The sequence below is a fragment of the Rana temporaria genome, chromosome 13 (assembly GCF_905171775.1).
Source record: "Rana temporaria chromosome 13, aRanTem1.1, whole genome shotgun sequence".
Taxonomy (NCBI): Eukaryota; Metazoa; Chordata; class Amphibia; order Anura; family Ranidae; genus Rana; species Rana temporaria.
In genome coordinates, this window is record NC_053501.1 from 23,720,038 (window position 1) to 23,734,429 (window position 14,392).

The 14,392-nt window shown below is 42.2% G+C and overlaps 1 protein-coding gene across 1 annotated transcript in view; it reads right to left on the reverse strand.

Moving 5' to 3' along the window:
- Positions 1–14,392, reverse strand: part of SOS2 (SOS Ras/Rho guanine nucleotide exchange factor 2) — a 98,776-nt gene that overhangs the window by 34,004 nt on the left and 50,380 nt on the right. Inside the window, exons 7-9 of the mRNA XM_040332896.1 lie at positions 13,321–13,431; positions 10,634–10,732; positions 2,275–2,402 (exon numbers count right to left, since the gene is read on the reverse strand). Of these exons, the coding sequence (XP_040188830.1) occupies positions 2,275–2,402; positions 10,634–10,732; positions 13,321–13,431 (338 nt within the window). The remainder of the gene's footprint in view (positions 1–2,274; positions 2,403–10,633; positions 10,733–13,320; positions 13,432–14,392) is intronic.

A 14,392-nucleotide genomic window follows, 5' to 3' on the forward strand; every position in this document is an offset into this window, starting at 1 on the left:
TAAGGACAGGATTGTTATACATGTTTTATTGTAAGTGCGCATTTGTAAGGGGGTTTGGAATTAATAAATCTTGTTTACGGAATCACACTATGTGCACTTATCTTTTCATTACGAGTGATATCTAGATGGAAGGATGCAGTCCTAGATGCCAACAATAATCGTTACAAGCGCATGAGTCGAGTCGGTCCAGTGAGTTCATTACCATATGGGTGTTTTCCTCACGCGGTGTGGTGACGGGATCCATGATTGAATTTGGAACCTATATGAACAAGTGATGGACTTATGATTGGCTCTATTTTGTACTTTTGAATATACACTTTTTGCCATTATTAAGTGTGGTGTTTTAAGCGCAGCTAATGTGTATAGTTTGACTAACATTTTACTTCCACTTCAAGAAGAAAAAACCCCTATAAACTTTTTTTTGTCAAATCAGAGGAATAGCAGTTCATGTGTGACCGATTTTACATTTTATTATCTGTACAACATATAGTTTCAAAGCAGGTCAACGCGAGAGTAAATACCGAGCCAATATTCACAGTCACATCACAGCCCGTCACAGGGAAGAGAAGCCAGAACCTGACTCTGGGTGGCCGACTCCTTCAACAAGACCGCTGTTTTTCTATTACACTCCATTGTTCCTCACCTTTAAAATGACCTGAGATTTCGATTTTTAAATAGTTGGTACTTTGTTAAACAAGTTATGTCTTGTTTTTTTTGGCTATTGCCCCTGTATGAATCTTTTTTGGACACTTGATTTTTTATTTATTTTTGTACTATTTAGTAATTGCCGATATTGCCTCTCTACAGATATCCATCCTATGAAGCGCTATGGTCTCCTGAAGAAGTGAACTTTGTTTCACGAAACATGTAGAAAGTGATAGGATATCAACAGGTTATCTTAATCTGTAAACATGGTACAATGTAATCATTCCCTATACTCTGTTATGCTTTATGGAAATTTATTCAGGATTTAAATTTTTGTATATGAATACAAATCAAATTTTTTAAGTAATTGTTGATTTGTTGATGTTTGGTGCAGTTCTCAAAAGTCCCATGCGCAACTTTTTTGATTGAGAGGTCTGTTTTTCTTATCTTTTTTTTTACAATATTTTACAGAATTCTTTTAACGGCTTTACCTGAGTAATTTAAGCAGCATTATGGCTGCGCAGTTCAAGTAGCCCTAATGGTGCAAATACTATTTTAACCACTTAAGCCCCGGACCAAAATGCAGGTAAAGGACCAGGCCCCTTTTTGCGATTCAGGACTGCGTCGCTTTAACCGACAATTGCGCGGTCGTGCGACGTGGCTCCCAAACAAAATTAGCGTCCTTTTTTTCCCACAAATAGAGCTTTCATTTGGTGGTATTTGATCACCTCTGAGGTTTTTATTTTTTGTGCTATAAACAAAAATATAGCGACAATTTTGAAAAAAATTCTATATTTTTTACTTTTTGCTATAATAAATATCCCCCAAAAATATCTAAAATGTTTCTTTTCCCTCAGTTTAGGCTGATACGTATTCTTCTACATATTTTTGGTAAAAAAAGAAATAAAATCGCAATAAGCGTTTATCGGTTGGTTTGCGCAAAATTTATAGCGTTTACAAGATAGGGGATAGTTTTATTGCATTTTTATATATATTTTTTTTTTTACTACTTATGGCAGCGATCATGTGACTGCGACATTATGGCGGACACTTCGCACAATTTTGACACATTTTTGGGACCATTGTCATTTTCACAGCAAAAAATGCATTTAAAATGCATTCTTTATTGTGGAAATGACAGTTGCAGTTTGGGAGTTAACCACAGGGGGCGCTGAAGGGGTTATGTTTCACCTAGTGTGTGTTTACAACTGTAGGGGGGTGTGGCTGTAGGAGTGACGTCATCGATTGTGTCTCCCTATAAAGGGGATGACACGATCGATGCAGCCGCCACAGTGAAGCACGGGGAAGCCGTGTTTACACGCGGCTCTCCCCGTTCTTCAGTTCCGGGGACTGATCGCTGGACCCCAGCGGCGATCGGGTCCGCGGGTCCCGGAGCTTCGGACCACGTCGCACGGCTGGGTAGATGTACAGGACGTGCCGGTACGCCCATCTGCCCACGTATATGTACAGGCGGCGGTCCTTAAGTGGATAACAGATAACTATAGAAAAAATCACTACAAGTTTGCAAGCAGCAAAGTCCCTTCATCTGACAGAGATTCAGGCCTATTTGGATTAATTGATACAATTCTATACAGGCAACCTGATCAAAAAAACGAAGCCGTTCCTTACCCTGGGCGTCGTCGTGGGGAGTGCTTGTTGTAGATGCGCTCCATGCTACATCGGAGATTAAGCAAAGCGGTGATGGCTTGTTTTAAACATTCTCTGTCCTCCTGGTCCTCGCTGCGTTCTTGTAACAGCTGTAAGATAGTGCTCAATTCATTTAACAATTTACTCGTGGCCTTAAAGACATTGTTTTGAAATGAGTTGTTGAAATCAATAAATCTAATCAATTAAGCCATCTCCCCTCTTTACCTGCAATTAGAGCAACTAACAAATGAATAGCTCTCTGATAGCTGATCGCTTCCAACTAGGTCTCTATCCATCCCTTCTACCCCATCATCCTAAAAGCCTGTCTCATGGTAGGGAAGAGCATCATCGGAGTTCAAATTATTTCTGGCTCCATCTCCAGCTCAGGTATGACATGCAGAAAGTGACAACAAAAATAGAAAGGGACTTGTTGCACAGGTACAGTGGGGACAATAATTATTTGATCCCCTGCAGATTTTGTACATTTGCCCACTTACAAAGAATTGAAGAGTCTATACTTTTTATCATAGGTGTATTTTATATGATAGAAACACAATATCAACCAAAAATCCAGAAAAAACACATGATACTAATGTTATAAATTGAGTTGCTGTCCAGTGAGTAAAATAAGTATTTGATTCTTTACCAACCAACAATAGTTCTGGCTCTTAAACTGGCTATAGTCTGTGCTTATGTGGTACACAGATTAGTCCTGTCAATTTAAGAAGGTGCTCCCAACGACAACTCATTCTGTGTATAAAAGACACCTGTCCACAGAATTTCTTTCTTCCATTCAAACAACACGATCACTGCAAAGACCAAAGAGCTGTCAAAGGACATCAGGGACAAGATTGTAGACCTGCACAAGGCTGGACTGGCCTACAAGACCATCAGCAAGAAGCTTGGTGAGAAGGAGACAAATGTTGGGAGTGATTATTCGCAAACAGAAGGAATACAAAATAACCATCAGTCGTCCTCGGTCTGGAACTCCATGCATGATTTTGCCTCATGGGGTAAGGATTATCATGAGAAATGTGAGGGATCAGCCCAGAACTACACAGGAGGAGCTTGTGAATGGTCTCAAGGCAGTTGGGACCACAGTCGCCAATCTATTGGTAACACAATACGCCGCCATGGATTGAAATCCTGCAGTGTACATGAGGTCCGCCTCCTAAAGAAGTCACATGTACAGGCCCGTCATCTAAATGATTCTGAGAAGGATTGGGAGAAAGTGCTGTGGTCAGATGAGACCAAAATTGAGTTCTTTGGCATGAACTTGACTGAGTTTGGAGGAAGAAAAATGCTGACTATGACCCTAAGAACACCATCCCAGCAGTCAAGCATGGAGGTGAAAACATGATGCTTTGGGGCCGTTTCCCTGTTAAAAGTACAAGCCCACTTTATTACATCGAGGGGCCAATGGACAGGGCCATGTATTGTAAAATCATGGGCGAAAACTAAGGAGGAGCTCTGGCGTGTTCACGCAGTCCACGTGCAGAGCCCGCCAGGAAGTCTGCACAGCACTGCTCTAACCACAGGCAGGGAGACATTTCCTGATCTCTGCTCTGCATCAGGACAATGTCTCCCTGCCTGTGATTAGCACAGCGGCATGCAGACTTCCTGGCGGGCTCTGCACGTGGACTGCGCGAACAAGCCGGAGCTCATCCCTAAGGAGAACCTTCTTCCCTCAGCCAAAACACTGAAGAAGGGTCTTCCAGCATGACAATGACCCAAAACCTACTACCAATGCATCAACGGAGTGGCTCAAGGTCATGGAGTGGCCTAGCCAGTCTCCAGACCCAATCCTATAGAAAATTTTATGAAAGGATCTGAAGCTTCGAGTCGCCAAACAGTCAAGAAACCCTAAGGATTTAGAGGAGGTCTGTAAAGAAGAGTGGATCAAAATCCCCTCTGAGATGTGTGCAAGCCTGGTGACCAACTACAGTGCCTTAAAGTATTCATACCCCTTGAAATTTTCATCATTTTGTCATGTTACGACCAAAAACGTAAATGCATATTACTGTGATTTTATGTGATAGTCCAACACAAAGTGGCAAATAGATGTGTTGTGGAAGCAAACTGATAAATGGATTTCAATTTTTATTTTTTACAAATAAGTACCTGAAAGGTGTGGCATGAATTTGTATTCAGCCCCTTTTACTCTAATACCCCCAACTAAAATGTAGTGAAACCAATTGCCTTTAGAATTCACCCAATTAGTAGTCAATCTGTGTGTAATTTAATCTCAGTATAAATACAGCTTCTGTGAAGCCCTTGGAGGTTTGTTAGAGAACCTTAGTGAACAAACCGCATCGTGAAGGCCAAGGAACACACCAGACAGGCCAGGAATAAAGTTATGGAGAAGTTTAAAGCAGAGTTAGGTCAGGTGTTGAACTTGAACTTTTTGGCCTAAAAGCAAAATGCTATGTGTGGCGGAAACTGACATTGCACATCACCCTGAACACACCATCCCGACCGGGAAACATGGTGGTGGAAACATCATGTTGTGGGGATGCTTTTCTTCAGCAGGGACAGGGAAGCTGGAAAGAGTTGATGGGACGATGGATGGAGCCAAATACAGGGCAATATTAGAAGAAAACCTGTTGGAGTCTGCAAAAGACTTGGGACTGGGGCAGAGGTTCACCTTCCAGCAGGACAACAACCCTAAACATACAGCTAGAGCTACAATGTAATGGTTTAGAGCAAAGCCTAGTCATGTGTTAGAAGGGCCAAGTCAAATTCCAGACCTAAATCCAATTGAGACTCTGTGGCAAGACTTGAAAATTGCTGATCACAGACACTCTCCATCCAATCTGACAGAACTTGGGCTATTTTGCAAAGAAGAATGGGCAACAATGTCCCTCTCTAGATGTGCAAAGCTGGTAGAGACATCCCCAAAAAGACTTGCAGCTGTAATTGCAGTGAAAGGGGGTTCTACAAAGTATTGACTCTGGGGGGCTGAATACAAATGCACGCCACACTTTTCAGATATTTGTCAAAATTTTGAAAATCATTTATCATTTTCCTTCCGCTTCAAAATAATGTGCCACTTTGTGTTGGTCTATTACATAAAATCCCAATAAAATAAAATGTATGTTTTTTGTTGTAACATGACAAAATTTGGAAAATTTCAAGGTGTATGAATACTTTTTCAGGGCACTGTACAAGAAATGTATTACCTCTGTGATTGCCAACGAGGGTTTCTCTACCAAATACCAAGTTGTGTTTTGCTTGGGGATCAAATACTTTTTTACTCACTAAACTGCAACTCAATTTATAACATTTGTATCATGTTTTTTTTTCTGGATTTGTGGTTAATATTCTGGGCCAGATCCACATACATGTAAAACGGCGCAGCGTATCAGAGATACACTACGCCGCCGTACCTTACCTGGCGCATTTTCCAATCCTCAGCGATTTTGCGTCGTAAGTTACGGCGGCGTAGTGTATTTCTGGTGGCGGATTTGAAATTGGGTGGGTTGGGGGCGGGTTTCATTTAAATGAAGCACGTGCCCGCGCCGAATGAAATGCGCATGCGTCAAGAAATTTCCCGCCTTGCTTTGTGCGAAATGACGTCGCAACAACGTCATTTTTTGAACTTAGACGTGAGTTACGTCCATCCCTATTCACGGACGACTTACGCAAAAAAAAAAATTCAAATTTCGACGCGGGAATGACGGCCATACTTAACAAGGCAAGTCAATGTATACGCCGAAAAATACCAGCTTTAACTATAGGCCGGAAAAAGCCGACTACAGACGACGAAAATGCGACGGCCGCGCGTACGTTTGTGGATCGTCGTAAATCGCTAATTTGCATACCCGACACGGAAAACGCCACCCAGCGGACGCCGAAGTATTGCATCTTAGATCCGAAGGCGTACGAAGACGTACACCTGTCGGATCTAACCCAGAAGCCGTCGTATCTTGTTTTGAGGATTCAAAACAACGATACGACGCGGGAAATTTGAAAGTACACCGGCGTATCAGTAGATACGCCGGCGTACTTCGTCTGTGGATCTAGCCCTCTGTCTTTATCCTTTAAAATACACCTATAACAATTTTAGACCCTCAATTTCTTTGTAAGTGGGCCAACTTATAAAATCTGCTGGGGATCAAATAACTATTTTCCCTACTGTACAAGTTAAAACCCACAGAGAATACTAAGCCTTTGAAAAGTAATGCTGTTTTTTTTTTTTATATACAACTGACATTCAATAAAACAATATACTGTAATGTGACAGCAATAAAATTAGCACTCCCAGGGCTCATATTAGCGGCCAACGCGTTCAGGGGCAAACCATTGTGGATAGCGTCAGCCTGTCATTGATATGGACAGGCTTTCTGTCTGCGGCTGATCTGAAATGCTTAATCATACCTGCCGCAGAAATATGTGGATCTAGGTGGTGTACAGCGCTAATCGGCCAAGCGCATGAGCCCATTAACTGCTTCATAAAAAAGAAGTGATAACTAGCATTGCTCTAGGTCAGTTGTCTCCAAACTGTGGCCCAGGGGCTAGATGCTGCCCCAGCCCTTGGGACATTATTGCCCCCACTGTCTGCAAAATGGGGCATTGTTCCTGACACAACAGTGGGGCACTAGTCCTCTCACTTCACCATTTATGGGTCACTATTCCTCCAACTGACATTGACGGGACACTATTTCTCCCACCGATATTAATGATGGGGCACTATTTTTCCTATTGATACCAATGATGGAGCACTATTTCTCCCACTGACACCAATGATAGGGCATTATTCCTCCCACTTACTTGATACCTATAATGGGCCACTTTTATTCCCCTGAATACCAATGATGAGGTATTGTTTACTCCCACTGACGCCAGGACATTTTCTTCTCCCACTGGCCATGGTCCGGCCCCCCTAAAGTCTGAAGGGCAGTAAACCGGTCCATTGATTAGGACATTTAGAGACCCATGCTCTAGGTTATTAACCAGTTTCAAGTAGCACTTTATTGAAAATCAGTTCCAGGCAACACATGAAAACATTCAGCGAGGTAGTAAAGCTATCCAGTAAAATATTGCTAAAGTGCTAAAATTGAAAGGTTCATGTAAATCTTAAAGCTAATCTCTTAAAACAGATATAAAAGACACAAATTAATGCAGTTCTGCATTCATTAATACATAAATAAAGTATGTTTAAAATGAATTTGACTTGATATCAGCCTCCCTAAATCACTCCACAGCAATAATCAGGCTCAAAAAATTAGAAGCCAATCAGTTGGCCTTATGATACAAACAATATATAATAGTCTGGCGCTACCAAGAAATCATCCCACACACAGTTAGAAAGCATCCCCTAGGCACACACTTAACCCTTTAAACCCTCTGATTGTTAACCCCTTCCCTACCAGTGTCATTAGTACAGTAGCAGTGCATATTTTTAGCACTGATCACTGTATTGGTGTCGCTGGTTCCAAAAAAGTGTCAGTTAGGTGTCCGATTTATCTGCCGCAATATCGCTGATCGCCGCCATTACTAGGAAAATAAATAAAATTGCCATAAAAATATCCCATGGTTTGTAGACGGATTTTGTTTACCGCAAATATGTAGCAGAATACGTTGTGGCCTAAACTGATGAAGAAATTAATTTCTTTACATTTTTTTATTGGGTATGTTTCACAGCAGAAAGTAAAAAATATTGGTATTTTTTTTTTTTCACAATTTTCTGTCTTTTTTTGTTTATAGCGCAAAAAATAAAAACTGCAGAGGTGATCAAACTACCACCAAAAGAAAGGCCTATTTGTGGGCAAAAAAGGACATTCATTTTGTTTGGGTACAGAGTCGCATGACCTTGCAATTGTCAGTTAAAATAACGCAGTGCCATATTGCAAAATATGGCCTGGTCATGAAGGGGGTAAAACCTTGCGGGGCTGAAGTGGTTAAGGTGGAAGAGTGAAGAAGTACATTTGATGTTCTAATTTTCTGTGATGTTTTGGACTTTATGGGCCAGATTCACGTATCTGGGCGCATCTTTGTGCGGGCGTAGCGTATCCTATTTACGCTACGCCGCGGGCAACTTAGACAGGCAAGTGTAGTATTCACAAAGCACTTGCTCCATAAGTTGCGCCGGCGTAAGCCCGCGTAATTCAAAGTAGGCTGGTAGGGGGCATGTTGTATGGAAATTAATCGTGATCCCACGTAAATGACGCGCCTAACGAACGACGCATGCGCATACTCAGTATAACGTCAAATATTTTCCCTAAGTTACGCCGGCTCAATGCTTAGTCGACGTGAACGTAACCTACGCCCATTCACGTACGACTTACGCAAACGACGTAAAATACGACGCTGTTCCGATGTCCATACCCAACATGACTTACCCCTGCTTTATGAGGGGTAAAGTTACGCCGGACCGACGCCTTAAGTAAACGGCGTAGCTAAATCCGACGGGCACAAGTACGTTTCTGAATTGGCGTATTCTACCTCATTTGCATATTCAACGCGGAAATATACGGAAGCGCCCCTAGCGGCCAGCGTAAATATGCACCCCAAGATACGACAACGTAGGAGACTTAGCTGCTTGTATCTTGGCAACAGTGAGGCGTATCCGATTCTATGAATCAGTCGCAAAGATACGACGGCGCACATTCAGACTTACGACGGCGTACGTGGAGATACACCGTCGTAAGTCCTTTGTGAATCTGGCCCTATACGTGTACACCAATTTATAGACATTTTTTTTATTATATTGGGTTAATGGATTACTTAGTAGTGCCTTAGTAGGACCTTTATTTATATATTGTTTGTATCATAGTAGTATTCACTTAAAGGGGCAGCTGCACATTACTGGTGATATTTAAAAAGTATAATGGAGACATATAGGATGGCCCACTCTAATGGTATATTTAAAATTGAATCGGTTGGCCTTAATTGTAGACCTCTATGATGAAGCCCAACCTTACCGGTAAAACGCAACAATGAGTAGGACTCTATTAAGGTTGCCCAGAATAAGTAACCAGTGTTTGAACTTTTCTCAGAGTGCAGCCATTTTTTTTCCTTTGGATTTCTGCAGTCTGTGGGGCATAGGATGAGCATCTGCTGGTGTTAAGCAACTGACCTTCCATGACGGTGACCCAATTCAGGAGCAGCCTGACCCGTACTTTTGCCAAAGTTCTGCTACAGTGCTCATGTAATAAGTCTGCAGCTTATCCTTCCATATCCAATTACACAGGCACAAAACCCTGTGGGGCAGATCCACAGAGATCTGCACCCGCGCAGCGTATCAAAGATACGCTACGCCGCCGTAACTTTCCCGGCTTTGGTTCGAATCCTGAAAGATTGCACACCGAAAGTTACGGCGGCGTAGTCTATCTCTGGCGGCGTAACGGCGCGTAATTCAAATCGGCGATTAGGGGGCGTTTTTTATTTAAATGAAGCGTGTCCCCGCGCGGAATGAACTGCGCATGCTCCGTTTCTAAATTTCCCGCCGTGCATTGCGCTAAATGACGTGGCAACGACGTCATTTTTTTTAACTTAGACGTGATTTACGTCCATCCCGATTCACGGACGACTTAAGCAAAAAAAATTTAAATTTCAACACGGGAACGACGGCCATACTTAACATGGCAAATCTAACTATACGCCACAAAAAAGCAGCTTTAACTATACGCCGCAAAAAAGCAGACTAGAGACGACGTAAGAGAATGCGACGGCCCCGCGTACGTTCGTGGATCGTCGGAAATAGCTAATTTGCATACCCGACGCGGAAAACGACGCAAACTCCACCCAGCGGACGCCGAAGTATTGCATCTACGATCCGAAGGCGTACGCCTGTCGGATCAAACCCAGATGCCGTCGTATCTTGGTTTGAGGATTCAAACTAAAGATACGACGCGGGTAATTTGAAAGTACGCCGGCGTATCAGTAGATACGCCGGCGTACTCTCTCTGTGGATCTGCCCCTGTAAGTGTTACTTCACTGCAACGGAGAAAAAGCAGCTCTTCTGTCTTGTGGGTCAGAGCTGTGTAAATATCAGGACTGGATGAACCGAAATATCATCGAATGGTACATAATACTTTGCTTTTAAAAAAATATTTTTTTTTATCTCTGTCTGAATTTCAGCTTTATCCTGCTCAGTGCAATTTCCTGCTGAAACTCTAAATCTCCATACAGGGCCAGTAGGATGTACTTCTTGAAGTCTGCTGTATGCAACTTCCCTTTTCTCTAACCAATTAACATTTAAACTTACAAGGTAGATTTTATCTTTTTTGGTGATCAACTTTTTTTTTTTTTTTTTACTTCAGACTTTCTGTACCCGAGAGGAAGCAATTTGCCCTGAATGGGAGTTCCAGCATTGCTACATTATCAACAGAAGTCTTACCTCCAATAATTCAAAATAGTGCAAACAGTGGTAAACAGGAACCAGCATGAGCCGAGGGAGGATGTATCTCACTGCTTCTTTAAAGCCGTCAGATATTGACTGAGAGGAGACGACACAAATTAGAGAACATGACATTCTGCAGATTAGAAGCTCTAACATGCAAGACCTACATACAATGTTTACACATTTACTACACAGCCTACTGACTCCAAAGGGACACGGGGGTTGAGTTACTAAAGGCAAATCCACTTTGCACTGCAAGTGCACTTGGAGGTACAGCCGCTGTAAATCGGAGGGGTAGATCTGAAATGAGGGGAGGCTGTTTTTTTATATTCCTTGCATGTCCCCCTCTGATCTACAGCGACTGCACTCGCAAGTGAACTTGTAGTGCAGCCTTAAGTAAATAAACCCCATGGTCACCTTGTCCATGCAGGGGAAAGTAACAGTGTCTCTGAAAAGCTGCCCCTCCCCCCGATAACACTATACTCACCATACCTGCCCTTAGGGTGACCACATTTACAAACTACCATTCAGGGACACCCTTCCTTTCCAAAAAACCTTTTTTGGGGGCATCAGATTGGCCCGGGGGAGGGGGGGGGGGGTTATTGTGTCAGTTTCATTCCGGGACACTGTATTGTCCTGGAATGAATGTGCCCGGGACAGACCTGCAAAATGCGAGACTGTCCAGGGCAATCCGGGACACGTGGTCACCCTACCTGCGCTCCCTCGCAGCTCCTCTGCAGTCTATAGTGAAATTGACTGTGCTGGTAACGCGCAGGAGCTGAAAATTGGAAGAGGGTAAAAGTGCCTGGTATTGAAGTGGTTAAATATTTGATATGTTTTCCATTGTGAATAAAATAAGAATTTATGAGATTTTGCAAAAAACTTTACATTCTGTTTTCATGTAGATTTTACACAGCACCCCAACTTTTTTTGTAATTGGGGTTGTACAGTGGATAAAAAAAGTGTATGCACCCCCGTTAAAATGTCAGGTTTCTTTGACGTAAAAAAGTGAGACAAAGATAAATCAGTTCAGAACTTTTTCCACCTTTAATGTGACCTATAAAACTGTACAACTCAATTGAAAAACAAAAACTGAAATCTTTTGGGGAAAGAGGAAAAATAAACAATTTTAATAATGTAGTTACATAAGTGTGCACACCCTCTTATAACTGGGGACGTAGCAGTGTTCAGAATTAAGTAATCACATTCAAACTCATGTTAAATAGGAGTCAGTACACACCTTCCATCATTTAAAGTGCCTCTGATTAATCCCAAATAAAGTTCAACTGTTCTAGTAGGTCTTTCCTGACATTTTCTTAGTCGCATCCTACAGCAAAAGCCATGGTCGGCAGAGAGCTTCCAAATCATCAGAGAGATCTCACTGTTAAAAGGCATCAGTCAGGAGAAGGGTACAAAAGAATTTCCAAGGCATTAGATATACTATGGAACACAGTGAAGACAGTCATCATGTGGAGAAAATTTGTCACAACAGTGACATTACCAAGAACAGGATGTCCCTCCAAAATTTATGAAAAGACTAGAAGAAAACTGGTCAGGGGGACTACCAAGAGGCCTACAGCAACATTAAAGGAGCTGCAGGAATATCTGACTGTGTGGTACATGTGACAACAATCTCCTGTATTCTTCATATGTCTAAGCTATGAGGTAGAGTGGCAAGACGGAAGCCTTACGAAGAAAAACATCCAAGCCCGGATAAAATTTAGCAAAAACACATCTGAAGTCTCCCAAAAGCATATGGGAAAATGTGTTATGGTCTTAAAAAACCAAGGTTGAATTTTTTGGTTGTAATTCCAAAAGATATGTTTGGTGCAAAAACACTGCACATCACCAAAAGAACACCATACCCACCGTGAAGCATGGTGGTGGCAGCATCGTGCGTTTGGGCTGTTTTTCTTCAGCTGGAACAGGGGCCTTAGTCAAGGAAGGGGGAATTATGAACAGTTCCAAATACCAGTTAACATTGGCACAAAACCTTCAGGCTTCTGCTAGAAATCTGAACATGAAGAGGAACATCATCTTTCAGCATGACAACGACCCAAAGCAAACATCCAAACAAAGGAATGGTTTCACCAGAAGAAGATTAAAGTTTTGGAATAGCCCGGCCAGAGCCCAGACCTGAATCTGATTGGAAACCTGTGGGGTGATCTGAAGAGGGCTGTGCACAGGAGATGACCTTGCAATCTGACAGATTTGGAGTGTTTTTGCAAAGAAAAGTGGGCAAATGTTGCCAAGTCAAGATGCGCCATCCTGATAGACATATACTCAAAAAGACAGAGTGCTGTAATAAAATCAAAAGGTGCTTCAACAAAGTATTAGTTAAAGGGTGTACACACTTATGCAACCATATTATTAAATGTTTTTATTTTTACTTCCTTCCACCTGAAAGATTTCAGTTTGTTGCGTTGTACAGTTTTATAGGTCACAATAAAGGTGGAAAGAGTCCATCACAGAAACCTGACATTTTAATAGGGGTGTGTAGACTTTTTAGGTCCACTGTATATCTAAGGGCAGATGAGCTGCATTATGTTACCTTTTAGTTCTTGGTTTTAGATACCCTTTACTTCTAAAATGGACAGATGCATACAGTGCTACACCGCTAAGAAAATTTCAAGATAAAAATATATCCCAGAACCAAAAATCGACACAGTGCAAAAAATCCTCACCTGAAAATACAGAGGAACATTAGGTTTAGCCATGAGGTTATTGAAATGCTCCTGGAAATGGGTGGTAAGGATGTCCTGGGACAAGGTTTCATACGGGTCGAAGGCTTGTTCCTAAGGGTAAAATACAGGAAGTTGCGTCATTTTCACATGTTTGAACCCCCCTTACATATTGGCTAACTTATCTTCCTGTCGTCCTGTTATCCGTGATATGGATTCTTAAAACAGAACTAAACGTTCCTACTTTTAGAGCCAAGGAAGCTGCCATCTTAAAGTGGAGGTTTACCCGGAAATGTAAATTTTTAACCTTAGATTGAGGCTCATTTTGTCAAGGGGAATCGGGTAGTTTTTTTAAAAACGAAGCAGTACTTACCGTTTTAGAGAGCGATCTTCTCCGCCGCTGCCGGGTATGGGCTGCGGGACTAGGCGTTCCTATTTGACAGTCTTCCGACAGTCGCATCTATCGCGTCACGATTTTCCGAAAGTAGCCGAACGTCGGTGCGCAGGCGCCGTATAGAGCCGCACCGACGTTCGGCTTCTTTCGGCTACTCGTGACGTGATAGATGCGACCGTCGGAAGCCTTTCGGAAGACAGTCAATCAAATAGGAACGCCCAGTCCCGAAGACCATACCCGGAAGCGGCGGAGAAGATCTCTCTCTAAAAACAGTAAGTACTGCTTCGTTTTTAAAAAAACTAGCCGATTCCGCTAGACAAAATGAGCATGAATCTAATGTTAAAAAAAAAAAATTCGGGTGAACTCCCGCTTTAAATTCTGTTTGATCTGGTGCTGCACATGTGCTCCTTTATGACATCAGAAATTTGATGGCTCAACAGTTCTGTTGATATAAAACCATTGCGGGAATATAGGCATGTGTGCTCACCTTATTTTCTGCTATACAATCAATAGCAGTGATTAGATACATTTCCACGTGTCCACTGTCTAGTGTCTGTCTTAAAGCGGAAGAAAACCTTCCTGTATTCTTTGTACCTATAGATAAGCTTAGAATAAGGCTTATCTATAGGTACTGTAAATATCTCCTAAACGTGCGCCGTTTAAGAGCCATTTACTGTATAC